Source organism: Stegastes partitus, unplaced genomic scaffold (genome assembly GCF_000690725.1).
Source record: "Stegastes partitus isolate 25-593 unplaced genomic scaffold, Stegastes_partitus-1.0.2 Scaffold136, whole genome shotgun sequence".
NCBI lineage: Eukaryota > Metazoa > Chordata > Actinopteri > Pomacentridae > Stegastes > Stegastes partitus.
The window spans coordinates 692,503-707,552 of NW_007577867.1; the positions used below are offsets into that span (position 1 = coordinate 692,503).

General features: G+C 41.8%; 1 protein-coding gene across 1 annotated transcript in view; it reads left to right on the forward strand.

Moving 5' to 3' along the window:
* apaf1 (apoptotic peptidase activating factor 1) overlaps positions 1-15,050 on the forward strand; it is a 53,955-nt gene that overhangs the window by 16,858 nt on the left and 22,047 nt on the right. Inside the window, exons 22-26 of the mRNA XM_008278886.1 lie at positions 4,465-4,590; positions 6,644-6,775; positions 6,867-6,992; positions 8,729-8,854; positions 10,564-10,710. Of these exons, the coding sequence (XP_008277108.1) occupies positions 4,465-4,590; positions 6,644-6,775; positions 6,867-6,992; positions 8,729-8,854; positions 10,564-10,710 (657 nt within the window). The remainder of the gene's footprint in view (positions 1-4,464; positions 4,591-6,643; positions 6,776-6,866; positions 6,993-8,728; positions 8,855-10,563; positions 10,711-15,050) is intronic.

The following is a 15,050-nucleotide window of genomic DNA, read 5'->3' on the forward strand; positions in this document are numbered from 1 at the left end:
GTGTTTTTTTTCTTTTTTGTGTGTGTGTGATTGCTTTTTATGCATATACCACAAAGTTAGAGGACACCCCCCTTCCCAAAGTTCCGTCCTGTAATAATAACACAAACACTTACTCAAGCAGAGTCCCCTGACACATCAGCGCTTTGGCCGGGCCGGCGTCCTACAGCAGAGAGCAACTCTAATTAATTGAAAAGGTCCTACAGCCTTAATGAATACAGAGTTAATGATTTTAATTACAGCTCTTCTGTGCCCCCCCGCCCCATGTCCCTCTCTTCTTTTCTCCTGACCCCAGAGATATGAGAGGGAAGGATTATTGTAGCCAGCACTTAAAGCCGCGCAGATGATTAGCGATCAGAGTTCTTAAACAAAGAGCAGATAAAAGAAGCACTGGAGAAATGTGTGATAACTGCAGTAGATGCACATAAAAAATAAATACATTTCCTGAGAAACGTCTTTTTTTGTTAGTTGCCCCAGAATTCAGCTTTGAACTCTCAAACGCTCAAGTAAGTCAGTGCTTTTGCTGTTTACAAGCAGTTAGAGCCTGGCCGATTCTGGATTTTTGGCGCCAATTATTATGTTGATTTATAGGGAATGAAAAATACCAATATTGATCTGCAGATATACATTAATTTACAGAGTTTGGGTGTTTACTAACTTTTTACCATTATGTGTTCCAAACTAGTTTAGAGACACTGCTCTACTCCGCACCACTGCTGTGATATGTTCTCTGCTACATGTACTGCAGACAATCGATGCAAAAATATCATCTTTTTCTGCATTATTATCTGTAAGACAGATTTAACAACTTCGTATCAGGGGCACATATTTAACTACATATACACCGATACTGAAATATGTGTCCAATATATCGTTTGGACTTGACTACCAAAGCTAGTACATAACTGAATAGTAACTACCAATAACCAGTAAAGAAAATATAATTTGTGTTTAGATAGTTTCTGATTTAAGTCAGAAATTTGTAACTTTCCAACGGTTCAATTTGGGAGAAGTTCTTATGTGGCTACTTGGGATTTGACAACGGACTTTGTTCAGGTTGTCGAACCCTGTAACAGCTAACGACATGAGCTTTTTTTTGTAGAATTTTGTTAAAAGGAGTTAGATTGAAAGTTTAATCTTGACTTTGAAAACAGCAGTTGGCAAATGGTGGAAATGAAATCGTACTATTAACTGTTATATACTGTCAGTATTGTCTTTATCTTTATCATACAGAACTTCTCGTGCACATTGCTTAAAAAACAAGAACGATATTTGTAGAATAAAACCTTATATTTGCTAAGGAATTTCATGGATTACATTGGGATTACCTTCACCATTTACACTTTGTTCGTCAGGTCATAATAAATAGTAGACAGAATCACTTGTATCTATTGGAAGAGACGTCAATACCTGATCACTCTCATCCACTCTGAACATTACACCATTCATCTACAGCTGCATTACTATAAATCTCTGTAACCACTGCTATTTAGTTTCTGTCCTGCACCATCATTTATTACATGAGGGGAATTCAGAATTTCATAATGACATTGTTTTGTTTGATTTTGCTGTTGTTGTGCAGTCATACAAATCATTTTAAATGTCTTTTTGATTTCTTGTTTACATCTGAACACGTTAGGAAAACTTTAAAGGCTGCTTACATATCAAACATTATGTGTGTGTTTTATGCTTTACCAATAACATCTAAGGAAAGATTGAGGTACGTTCCAAGTGCTTTGAATACTTATCGAGGACACACAGTTTTTGCTTTTGCAGTCCCTTGAACTAACACCAGGTGGAGCTCTGTGACAAAGTCCTGCTGCCTCTGACTACTGCAGTGCATTTGTTTTTTCTCCCATCATCCTGACTTATTTATAACCAGTGTACTGGCAGAAAATTACTAATATCCTGTCAATTGGTGTCAGCCTGAGATGCCGGCTTTGTTATGCTAATGTAAAAAGTTGACAACTTTGTGAAGGATGTGCAGGACAGAACAGAAAGTCACCGTGTGTTTCTTTATAATGGAGAAAGTGCTTTTGTGTGTGTGTTTGTGTGTGCGTGTGTGCATTTTGTGGCAGGCGTCAGGGCTGACAGCTAGTCATGTACTCAGGATGGTTGGCTGCAGGATCCGACGACTGCTGACCTCCTACAGGAGGTCGGTGCTGGCAGTAGCTCTATGCACAGGCAGCGTGCAGGTATGGCAGGGAAAGTGTAATGTGTTTGTGCTTCAGAGCGTTCCACAATCACTAATTGCTGTTTGTGAGTGTGTTATTTTGGCGGTTTATTTACTTTTTCAAAGGGCCCTTTAAAGACTAATAATAGAATAGGCAGATTATTGTTGTTACTGTGTGTGTCTCAGTTACATCTCATCGTGCAGGACCAGCCTCGTTATTGCCCATCTCATTCCTCCACCTCATTTTATTCGCCAAATATGAGTTTTGCAACCATTCAGGGGCTTGTTTAGTCCCCTGGTAGAGGTATTAAAAACAAGTGTCCCCCTCCATCTATCCTCTTTACATTAACCGGCTTTTATATTTGTTTACTTTTTTTCTTTACCAAACACCCTGAGGCATTTTCCTTACTGCACCATCCCAGAAACGCTTGAGCCGGATGTGTAAAGCTGCCAAGGCGCTCTCTTGCCGGCTTTGAAACTCGCGTCTCAACGCGTGGAGCTTGACAAACATGGTTGGCGTGCCCCGAGGCTTGTTCTGCTCAGACATTTCAACCTTCTCCACTGAGACATAAATATTTTAGCACCTGGTAAACTCCCAAGTGTCGTCGGCCCTTCTTTTATACTTCCAAAACTACAGGTGCTGTGCGGGACTGAAGACAATGGCGTTTTGTACTTCTATAGTTTTACTTGCGCTCTATGTTTGAAAGCTCATTTGTGCTCTCCAATTGTGTATGAATCACTTTAAGTACGTCACTATTTATCAAGTTGGCAAAGTTGTAACTGAAACAAGGCTAAATCTGGGTATTTATTGGGGAGTTACAGTCGACACGGGTATGAAACGTGAGGAAAGAGAGCAGCAGAATGACATGCAGCGTAGGTCTGGCTGGTCGCAGCGTAGGTCTGGCTGGTCACAGACTCGGTTGCTGACGGCATTTTTGCCCATGTGGTCCACAACCTAATGACTTGGCGATCAGGCTGCCCCAAATCTGTTTTTTTTTTTTTAAACATTACAGGATAAACTATCAGGGGGTTAATTAGAAAAATCAAAGTTTGGAATTTTGCAGTGGGTTTTGTCATTTTAGTTATAATCTGTAAGTGTGTTTCACCTCATAATACCCCAGTTAAGCTTCATTGTATTAGTCTTTGACAAGCAGAATCAGTTCATGTTAGTGAGACAATATTATTTCTCTCTATTTGGGTTTATTCAGACTTTTTTTTAGGCTACAGGCAAACAGGAATACCATCCACAAGTATCTTTGCTCTGATATTTTTACAGTGAAAAAATTCCCCAGACTCTACAGTCAAGCTCACAGCTGGTGGTCATGATCTGAAGAAGAAGCTGTAATATTTGACATGATAATACTGCTAAATTAAGGGTTAAGGAACAGTTAAAATGATTGTGGTTGATCCTGGGTGAGACACAGTTTGAAGCCATATTTCGTGGAATAACTGTCAAGACATTTCACTAAAAACTACAAACTTCACCCTCATTGCGAGAAAGTCTCCAAGTCCAGAGAACAAAGGTTGTCTGTTCAAGACTTCATTGCAATTTCATGAGACCAAAGTGGTGAACCAACTGACTGACCATTCCAAGAAGTGCGGCTAAAAAAACGTCCTCACTTTGCTACAGACATCCATGAAACCGCGTTAAAACCCTCCGTGAGTCTCCAGGCCACAGTGTTCCATCCAGTTGACCTTTTGAGGACATTCACTAAATCTTAAATATCTCTCAAAAACCAATATTGAATACTCTGTAAGTATTCCGCTCTCAAGAATGTATTATAACATGATTTAATGCAGCAGCAGCAAGTGAGAACCCACAATGGCTTCTTTTTTTTTTTAACCGCTGAATATTTTAAGCATCAAAGCAGTTTTGTTCTCGGACTCCTCCAGTAATATCTGCCGGGCTGTCAGACCTACGGCAGCCCTCCGCGGCCTTGACCAGACTGAACGGCTGCACTTTCCTCCCCATCTCCACTTTCTTTTTGAAGTGCTTATCACCATCAAGCCAGCAGTGGCGCTTTACTCTCCTCCTTTCTCAAGAGCTCCCTCAAACTGTGACTTTGTGTCAGGAAACTTTCTGGGACACTTTTCCTCCGTGAGTGTATCTTTGCAAACTTTTAAAGGCCTGTATGAACATTTTAGATGCTGCATGTGAATCCTACATGGCTTCTTGATACAGTAGAGCTGATTTTTTTTTTTGCCCAGGCACTACCTTGGTGTGCTTGAACCATCATTCTTGCTGTTTACTTGAATATGTGTAGCGCTAATATGTCTTTGCTTCTTCCCTCCAGGTGTTGGAGGTGCCCTCTGGGAAGCTTCTGGCTACTCTGCTGGGACACACCAAGACTGTGCTGCACTGCCAGTTCAGCCAGAACGGCCAGACGCTCCTCACATCCTCTGAGGACGCCACCATAAGGGTAGGCTGGACTCCTCTCCTCATTCAGTTTCTTCCTTTTATACTTTAGTGATTCTCTTTCTGCTTGCCGTTTCTGTTTCTCCTCCTCCCATTCATCACTCTGTCCCTCACCTTCTTTTCCTGCCTAATTGATGGTGTGTTCTTTCACCTCCTCCTCCACCCTGCATCCCATTTTTCTTCTCCGCTATTGATTATTCTCCCACCCCCCACCCACCATTCCTCACCTTGAGTAAAAATGCCTGCTGTGCCGAACCGTTCATCCTCACAGCGTCTCGGGTCTGTGTGGCGTTTTCACTTTCTCCTACCTGTTACGTTCGACCAGCCTCCCCCGTCGGCCTCTTCACCTCTCCATCCTTCATCCCCATCTTTTGTTTCCTTCCTTTTCCCTCTCCTTGCCTCTGGCTATGCCACTCTTCTCGATAGCTCTTTATCTCCCTCCTCCTCTTGTGTTGACCGCGCGCGACTATCAATGTTTGTGTGCGATGCATGTGTGTGTGTTTGGGCCCGTCACGCTCTGTCAACCCCCACCGTTCATGCTCTATTGCTCATTTTCCCTTTCCTCTCCTCCCCTCTCATCTCCTCCTTCTTCATCTTTTCTTTTCACCGACAGACCTGTCCACTGCAGCACTTCTTTCCCTCTCCGACAGCACAGCACCTTATTCCGTATTCATGCGGCTGCTGCTTTGGACCATCACTATTCTCAGACCATCCGCCACTTATTCAGAAACTATTCAGATTCATGCTGTTTGACGTGCGCTCGCTAGGAAATGGGAGTGCGTATTTGGATGTTAATGCAGACGCAGAGTGAATGTAAATAGACCTAATGACACTCATGTTAGTTGGTGATGGATTCTAACCTTCGGACCAATGACAGATTGCATCCAGGGGAAAAGGTGCAGCGTTGCACACAAGGTCTTGATTGATAGGATTATCTGGATGATTCTGTCTGTTCTGCCCTCATCTTTGAGCTCAGTTATGCTCCCGTTTCTGCTCATTTACCTGCCTGTGCACATAATACGAGCAGTCTGTAGACAGATGCACAAGTCCAGAGTATTAACTTTACAGATGCATTCGCTGCTACCCAGGACACCTACATTAAAGATGGGAAAGCATAGAAAGACATGAAGCACTGTGATCCACGGCACCGTTAGTTGTGTTTTCTAGTTACATTTCTGTACTCAGGAACTTATTGAATTATTACAACCTTGCATACAGGAAACCACACTGTATCATTAGCTGGTGGATGCTTTTTAGCTGCAACATTGTTGTGCAAAAGAACAGGCCAGTCGGAAAGCAGTTTCTTAATCTACTTTCAGAAAATGTGTCTTTTGTTTTCATGAAAATTTGTCCTGTTGGAGTCGGTGCATAAGGAAAAATTGTAGTATTTTTTGGACTTGGGTTTTATTCTCTTAGAGATTTTGATTTACCCCGACCTGTATAGAAATTTGGGAAATTCAAAAAAGACAGTGTTACCCATTATGACAATAAGATGCAGGGTGAAAAATACAGAATTTTGTCCTCAATATCCCTGCTGTTAAACAAAAACTACTAATACTACCCATATATTTTTTATTTAAACAAAAAAACAACATTGAATTAAAAAAAAAAAAACAACTCATCAAATTTGTCAAAACTTTGACTTCAGTCCCAGTTCCAGAGTTCACGCTCACAGACTTTACATGATGTCTTTTGTAATATCAGTGTAAGAGACACTCGGAACAGCACAGATATTCCTGTTACGTAGACAGCAATATTGAACAATCCCTAAATATGCGGATAACAGAACATTGTCCCAATCTTAACTGAAATACATTTATAGATTGGCACACACACAACACACCATTGTTGTGCACAGAAATAATTGTTATTAATTCAAAGCCTGCTTGTCACAGGTGTGAGTGTTGGATATTTTTTAAGTTGTTATGGAAATGTCGAATACAGGTGTTTAAAAGGTGTGCAGGAGAAGGTTTCAAAAACTATTGAACAGTCAGCTTTGTGCTGAAGTGAAAAGTACCAGTGACGGAAAGATTGCTTTTCTCTGTTGCCCCCTGCAGGTGTGGAGGTGGCAATCAGGTGAGTGTAAAGTACTTCGGGGTCACAAGGAGCAAGTCAGATGCTTCTCTGTCCTCTCCGACGCACCAAACAACTCCAGACTGCTGTCCTGGTCCTTCGACGGTACTGTGAAGGTGAAAGTCACACATGCACGCTCACAGCACATTTACCAGCAGAGTGAAATCAAACCATAAGTAATCCCCTTCTGTTTTTGCATACTGCAAGGTGTGGGACACGGAGAGCGGGGAGATACTGCAGGACATCGAGGCTCATCCAGGAACTATTCTGGCCTGTCATGTCTCGCCAGACGGATGCCTCTTTGCCACCACCTCTGCTGACAAGACTGCTAAGGTTCAACACTCACACACACATGCATGAGATGAGGCATATCTGTTTGTGCTTCCAGTAGCAGCATGACCTATTACACGTCAGCTCTCAAAGCTCCCCCTGAACTGATTACTTACAACACATACACACGGATGCGTTGCTATGGGTGATATCTGAGGCCAAAAGTTTCTCCAGTAGGGAGGCGAGGGACCTCAGAGATTAGCGTGCAGCAGATGGCCCCAGGCCTGGTGAGTTAGCTGCAGGTCAGTCTGTCCTCCTACACCCATGTCCTGTCTAACTGCAGCCCGCAGTCCTTCTGGCCAACCAGCCTGGCAGGCCGGCTGGCCCGCGAGCGACCCACCTCCCTGTCTGGATGCAGCTTTTGCCAGGTTGCCGTTTACCAGCACCACTGCGCTTGACTTTGGCCTGACTTTGACTGACTCACTGGGCTGGACATGCAGTGTTTCTCCAAGCAGCTCCTAAATCATTGCTTTTCATTTCTTCTCGTCCACAGAGAAGTGAACTGTGCTGAGACTGTGTGCTCTCTGACACTTGCTTCTTTTCAGTGTCATCCATTTTCTGTGGATTGTAAATACGGCTGTGGCTTCAGTGGTAGATTTGTGTGTCTCCGTCAGTTATTCAGTCATGGATGACAACGGGTGTTCCTGAGTGTCTAGCATTAGAAACAATTCAAAGCCACTCTGTCTGGCATTTGTTAAAGCGGTTGATGAAGAGCCACTGCCACCAAGTTTCACACGGGAATTTGGATTTGGTCGACACTTACTGTAGAGAACAGGCACTGGGTCGCCGGCCAACCTGGCTTCTGTCAGTGAACGGCAGGGAGAGGGAATGTGTGTTTTATGGATTTGGCAAAGATCATAATTGAGGTGTGTGTGTGTGTTGTGGGGCTGGTTAGCAGCCAGTCACATAGTCCTTGCTCTCCAGACCGAGTAGAGGCTTCACTAGCTCAAAAAACACACAAACACTGAGGTCCCTGGTTTCTATCTATCTAGAGGTCAAACCAGAAGACTTAGCCGCTTGTGTCTTTGTGGATCACCACAAAAAGAGGGAGGACCCTCCATCCCTTTTCCTCCATCTCTTTCTCTCTCTCTTTTTCCCCCTTTTCTTTGCTTTTCTCCTGACCTTCAGATGAATTGGACTCTGTGTGCAGACATCGTTAGTACTGCCAAATAAAGTGTCTAATTATGAGCTGTGTTATTTTCTGTGCAAACACAGGATGCGACCGGGGTAAGGAAGGAACATGGAGGGAAAAACTAGGATGGGGAGAGAAAGGAAGGAAGGAGTATAAAGAGAACAATGGGTGAGATTCAGAGACAGGGGGAGGGAAAGTGAGAAAAAGGAGAGGAAAGACAACAGTGGAGAGAGAGAGAGATCACTCATTAACAGATAACAGTGCTGTAACAACATTAGCTCTGCATTTGGCACAAATATTTGTGCTCATGAGATCTCTCAGGAGGTGATGACTGGTAAAAGCAGCAGAAATAAAGCTGATTGGTCCATTTACCTCTTCTAATCAGCATGGAGATAAAGCACACTGTTGATGTCACGAACTTTATTCTCTGAATCCCTTATTTAGCTGCCCTGCTTTAGAGAAAAGTGTTGCTTCTTCAAAACGGGTTATTCTTCTTTGTAAGAAGACAAAGCAGATGCAGCACATACATGCAGATTCTCATACATGCATAATGAATGCACCAGTTTCTGCTTTTCATTCTTTTTCATGCATTACTTTCCTCTCTTAGTTGTGGCACTGTGAGTCCTGGCAGTGTGTCCACACATTGAACGGTCACCAAGACTGCGTCCGAAGCTGCCGATTCTCATGGGACAGCCAACGCCTCGCAACAGGAGATGACAACGGAGAGATCCGGGTGTGTGTTCAAAACATTCAGCCTTTTCTTAACATTTGCAGTGTTTATTTTGGCTGCTGAACCAGGAATTCAGACTCGTTAGGCTGATGGAAATAAACCTTAGAATAGTGCCCAGATGCAAAATGTTGACATAGAGAGGGTGCAAAGTAAGAAGATTTATGAGAAAAAAGGGGGCTGTAAAGAGAAGTTGAAAGCATAGAGGCTACAGATGAGAGGTAAGTAAAAGGTTTCCAACTGAGCCGTCTGCCTCCAGATACTCACGAGTGTATCAGCATACCAAATGGCTCCATGTTACTAGTATGAGGAGTAGCGACAATGCCTTAAACCGTCTAATTTGCTGTGCAACATACAAAAACACAATTACAGGAGTCAACATTTATTCCAGAAGTCACCCCCATAATTACATCTCATCACTCATTTAGATAAAGTGGTTACTAATACATCCTGATTGCTGCAGTGCACCGAGGAGGGGTGAGATGAAAGGAAGGAGGCAGGGCTCCTTCTCAGGAGGGGGTGTGGGAGCTGGAGGTGTATAAGAAGCTGGGATGAAGAGAGCAGGAAGAGGAGGAGATGTCTGACAGTGGGAGGTGAAGGAGAGGGCTCAGGCTGCCAAATTGGATCTCCAAGGCTTTGAAAGGCGAACGCAGCTTGTACACAAACACACACACGCACGCAAAAAGTCAACGTAAAGCTCGACTGCGAGAGGCAGACACGTGTCGCACAGCCTGCAGTGACAAAACGGTGCAGCGTCGGTCAACAAAGGGTTAATGCCCTCTGGTGGCCTCCGAGCCGAACAACTCCATTATTCAGAAATGACCGAATCCATCAGATCCAATTACATAAACTACAGTGAAATCTCAGCCGTTTCTATGGAAACAAATGTGAGTCATTCAGCACAAAAGCATGCCAAGTGTTAAATATAGCTGTACGTGTGATGTGTCATTGTCAAATGAACATGGCATGTGAACAGTTGCATAACAGCTGCAAGAGACATGATGTTCAGCACAAGTAATGATGGGTTCACAAACCGTTATTTCATTACCTACAGTATGTCACATATCATGTAGGGTATTTGGGTCATTTGACACATTCTGTACAATATCTCATGTGCAGCATTGTTTGTGCTCATTGTTTTTGCTCGTGTCAGGTTTTGAGGATGAAGCGAAGGGTGACGCAAAGCAGGTGTGCAACATGACTGCACCTTAATGTTGCAGTTTCTACGAATTTCTTGTAAACCTTCTTGTAAAGTCTAAGTGAAAAGACGTGTAGAATCAAAACAAAGAACCCCAAACACACTTGTTCTCACCCGATTAGTTATGTTTCAGTCCCCAGACCTTCAAGGCCCATATTGCACAATGCAGCTTACAGCCTTTAAAAGGTAGAAACGACACTGTGACAATTATATAAAAAACTTAATCACAACACTTTAGAAACACTCGTACAACACAGAAAAAATACAAGACAAAAAATGAACATATCAACAAGATAAGAGGATACCTTAAAAGTTGAAAGCCTTACCATTAAATTTAGTTCATGATACCTGCAGTTTTACATACTTACTCTTTAATCTCTTATTGTTACAACAAGAGAGCATCTTTTAAAAACTGATTTACGAGCAGTTGTAGCTGTCAGGGTTTCACCTGTTAAGTCAGGCATCTTTGGGTGTTTGTCAGTGACAGTATTGTGTGATTTATAACCGTCCATCACAGCTCTGGAGCGTCAAGGATGGCTCTTTACTGAAGATTTGTTCCCGGGACACTAAGGACGGCATGGACTCGCTCCACGGAGGCTGGGTGACGGATCTGCACTTCTCCCCTGATAACTCTCTTCTGGTCTCCACTGGAGGCTACATCAAGGTATGCTAACTCATCCCGAAAAGCTCATTTGTTGCTTACGTATGTGTGTTTTGGATTGTGTTCCTGCTGAATATTGAATTGCTGTCCTCTGAGTTGTGATTGCTGAGTCTTCTGTATACTAATTCTATTGCTTGTGCTTTAGTTTTTAATAAATGCCAGTGTGCCAGTTCTGTTGGCAGCCATACTTGTCCAAACCATAACAGAACCGGCACCTCGTTTGACAGATGAAAAAGTATATTGTAGGTCATGACCTGCTCCTTTTTTCTCATTTTGCGCATTAACTAATGCTGAAACGACACAGCCACCCAAGAGACATTTAACAGCCGTGTGTCAAATACCTTTTTGAATCCCTGCAGTTTGGCCTCTCGGTGTTAGAAAAGGTTGTTTCTCATGCAGTTCTTCCAGCACTGATGTAAGCCCTCTCAAACTAAACCTGAGACTTGGTCTTTTTAATGCTTTATTTGTTGTTTTATTTCAATAGAATGGGCTGAAACACCGAGCCTGAAGAGCAAAAAATGTGTAACTACCCAAAGATACTGACCCTGTAAAATGTGCTTTGTTTGACATTTAATGCCTTCATTAGAAAGCCACTTGGACAGATGACAAGAAATAAGAGGAAGGAGAGATGGGCAATAAAAAGCAACAAATGTCTCCAGCTGGACTTGAACCAGAGATGCTGCAATTTATGGTTGTTGCTGAATAGTCACCTTTATATAACTGTGTTGTTTTAGGAGATTTTATTTGGAATGTTGTAGTTTTACCGTACTCAACCCTGATGCTACAAAGACGGCCTCAAATATTTACTTTTTAGGGTAAAGCAGAATGGCGGAGTGGTTTTCTATTCAAATCTATTTATTGAGGGATAAAACATCACAAACATTAAATAATGAAGTTCAAGTAGTGATTTATTTTCCCCCAGTGCACAAGAATTCAGAATTTACCTCGTCATAGGTGATATTACACACCGATCATTCAAAACATTGAAACCTAAGACAGTATAGGTCCCCTCATGCTTTCAAAAGGTTTTGAAACAGTCGAGCATGGACGCATTTGTGGGTTTCCTGTGGCGTCTGGCACTGTGGGTTGTGGCCTCTATGGATTGGGCATCTTCTACTGCATCCTGTGGATCCGCAAGGAGATTAGGATGTGGGGAATTTTGAAAGTTAGGTCAACACTTTTGGCTCTTGGTCATGTTCCTCGAGCTGTTACAAAGCAGGTTTTGTGTTGTGGTTAGGCTCATTGTGTTGCCATGGAGGGGAGGGGGTGCGCTTGGACTGCAGCAATGTTTAGGTGGGTGGTACGTGTCAAAGTAACAACCCACATGAATAGCAAAACCCAAGGTTTCCAAGCAGAACATTGCATTTTAATGGGATCGCCAATGTGATTAATCATCATCGGTCATTGGTTTTGATGTTGTGGCACATCGGTGAATACAATATGTAATGTGTTTATGCTAAGCAGTTGCTAGAAAACATATTTGTTGTGCACCAAAATGTGTCGTGTGCCTCTTCCTGCCCACTCATGACCTCAAGTTTATATAAAGTCACATATTGTATAAAGATATTTTCGCGAAGTTATGCAGCATAAATCTCTGCATGCTGCTTTTCAGAAGTGTACGGCTTTTGTGTGTTTAAGAGAGCATTGTTGGCTGAAGGATGTTTGATGTGTCACAGTAAAAACAATAGATAGATGCACCATTGTTGCAGTGACTATAGGACTGTTGCAGTGCTGCAGGTTTACATAAAAACACTCAATACCTCGGAGAAAGATATCAGTGCCTCCTTGTGACGTGACTGGAATAGCGTTTTGCCTCTTTCTCTTTGCCTTTACTTTTACAGCGGCTGGGGTCACAGAGCGGGCAGTCTCAGCCGGGCTCTGATTGGCCATTTGTTGAGCAATGATGTAATTCTCCAGGGAGAGCAATTCTGATCGATGAAGCTTTATATCTCAGATTACTCCTGATACTGTGTGTGGGGCGCTGCGCGAATGTGTGCATGTGCGCTTGTGTTTATACCTGCGTGTGTGGGTCGACGGAGATGTTTCTGTTGAAAGCTGTGGATGCTGTTGTTCAGGTTTTTTTATAGACAGATGGCAAAAAACACTTTATAATCTCATCTGCAGCAGTTTCCTGTTGACAAGCACATAAAGCCTGGAAATGAGCTCAAACATAACAAGCCCAAATTTCTTTCACTAAATACCTTTTCTTTTTGTATTTTTTTTTAGTAATGAGAAACAGAAGATTTTTCATATGGTGCACAACACATGCAGTTTAGTAAATGCTCTCAGTAGGCTGTTAAATGCTAGAAAAAAAAGAAACGTAGCAGCATGACATCATATGTGAGAATATTGTAAGGTATAAAATTAACTGCCTTTCTAACAGAGAAGTGCATGCAGTCATACTTGATCAATGTAAAGCAAAGAAGCCAATTACTGAGGATGTAGATCCTCAAGGCCACTTCAGGCTGTATTCCTCTTGCTGGATTATCTGGCAATAGGTTTGGGCGATATAAAAAATAAAAAATAAATAAATCACAATATTTATGCCAATAAATATGCATATAGAATATATCACCACATAAATTAAGTTAATATTTCTGTTGAGCTTAAAGACCTCTACGGCTGAAAATCTAGTTTTTTCAACACCATATCTGAATATTTCTGTCTTATAACTGCCTTGTACCAATCCAATGACAGTATCAAAAACATTGATTCAGACTCAAGCTAAGCTCACTGATTGTTTACTTGAACTTGATACTTAGTGTGTGGACATGGTAGGTATCAATCACATCTAACCCCTGGCCTCAAAGCCAGTTGGTATGTTTTCCACAAAATAGAAATATTCCCTTAATGGTTCCTTGCAGCAGTTGGAGAATATCAAAAACTACAAAGGACTCAATTGAATTACGCTAAAAGCGAAAAAACCCTCCTTTTATCACCTAACCCTATCTGCAAACAAATGAATATGTAAATGTCTGTTTCTGCCATTTTTCACTTTAATGTGTTAAGTGATGTGATATAGACAATAAATACGAGCTAATTTTATTAATTTTTTTCTTTGCTTGTGATAGCATTGTTTATGTTTTTGTCTTGTTATCATGTCTATACAGTGTTGTTGTTGTTGTTGTTGTTGTTGTTTTAAATGTATACCAAAAGACAGGCTCAAGAAACTCTGACTTTAGGGTTTTGAATGAATCCTGTCAACTTGCACGATGGAGCTTTCCAAATGATTCTTTTTTCAGAACTGGTTGCCGTTTCGAATATGTACGACTGAATTACTTCAATATTACACTTGTCATTGTGTTACATAGAGTAGTTTTACAGTGTTTGAGGCGTAGGTGAGCAGGTGTGCTGAGCTGCAGTGAAATCAGAGAAAGAGACAGGAATTATGTTGATCTGTACATTCTAGGGAAAGAAGTTAAGTGTAATTATATCTAAGCCATTTTAAGGATTATTTTCATGGAAAAAACATTCTAAACATTTTACTTTGTGACACAGAGGTGATTTTTTTGGGATTAAATCAACAACCAGAAAGGGAATAGTGAAGATTTGTATCCGTTTTGTGCTTTAAAGTGTACCAGAACTGTTCACCAAACCATTATAAAGCCAACTAGTACAGCCTTCTACTTATTTATTAGTAAGCCTTCCAGACGGCGCTGCTCCACTCTAATGTAGATCTCATAAGCTTCATGTTGCGTCACATCATGATGACAGTCATAATTATTCTGGGAGTCAGATCACTCCATTACTCCATTTCATAGGCTGTCTCTCTCTTCTTCAGCAAAGCGTGTTGACTTGATGGATCAGCATGTGGATGTGAGGAGAGGTGATGGATTATTCTGCCTGTCTTAAAGGGTGAACCCCCGTGAGTCACGAGCTTTGATTGATTAATCGTCCTCCTTGTCGACCGGGCAGCTATGAGAGGCCATCCTGTCTGTCACAGTAATTACCATGACAGAGTGTGTACCTCTTATGACAGATAATAAAGCCCACAGAGCCAGACAGGACAATAATAATCTAAGTGTCGATCTATTTTAATGATTATTTCCAGTGTATGTCTTCATGCTCGTCTGCTCAGCAATCAAAAAAAAAAACGCCTTTAGTTTTTTATTTGTTGGTTAATAACTTCATATTTAAAAACCTCTCTCATGCCTTAGCTTGTCTATGTTTCTGAGCTGTAGATAGGACACTGAAAAGGGAATAACATTTCCATTTAACCACCAAGGAAGAATATCAGTGTGGTCAGATAAGTTATTCGCAGGAATCTAAAAACTATTCTTGGAACGACGACTCCTTTTCAGTCGTAATTATTTTCCTGTCAGTCTTGGAAAAAGGTTTGGCAA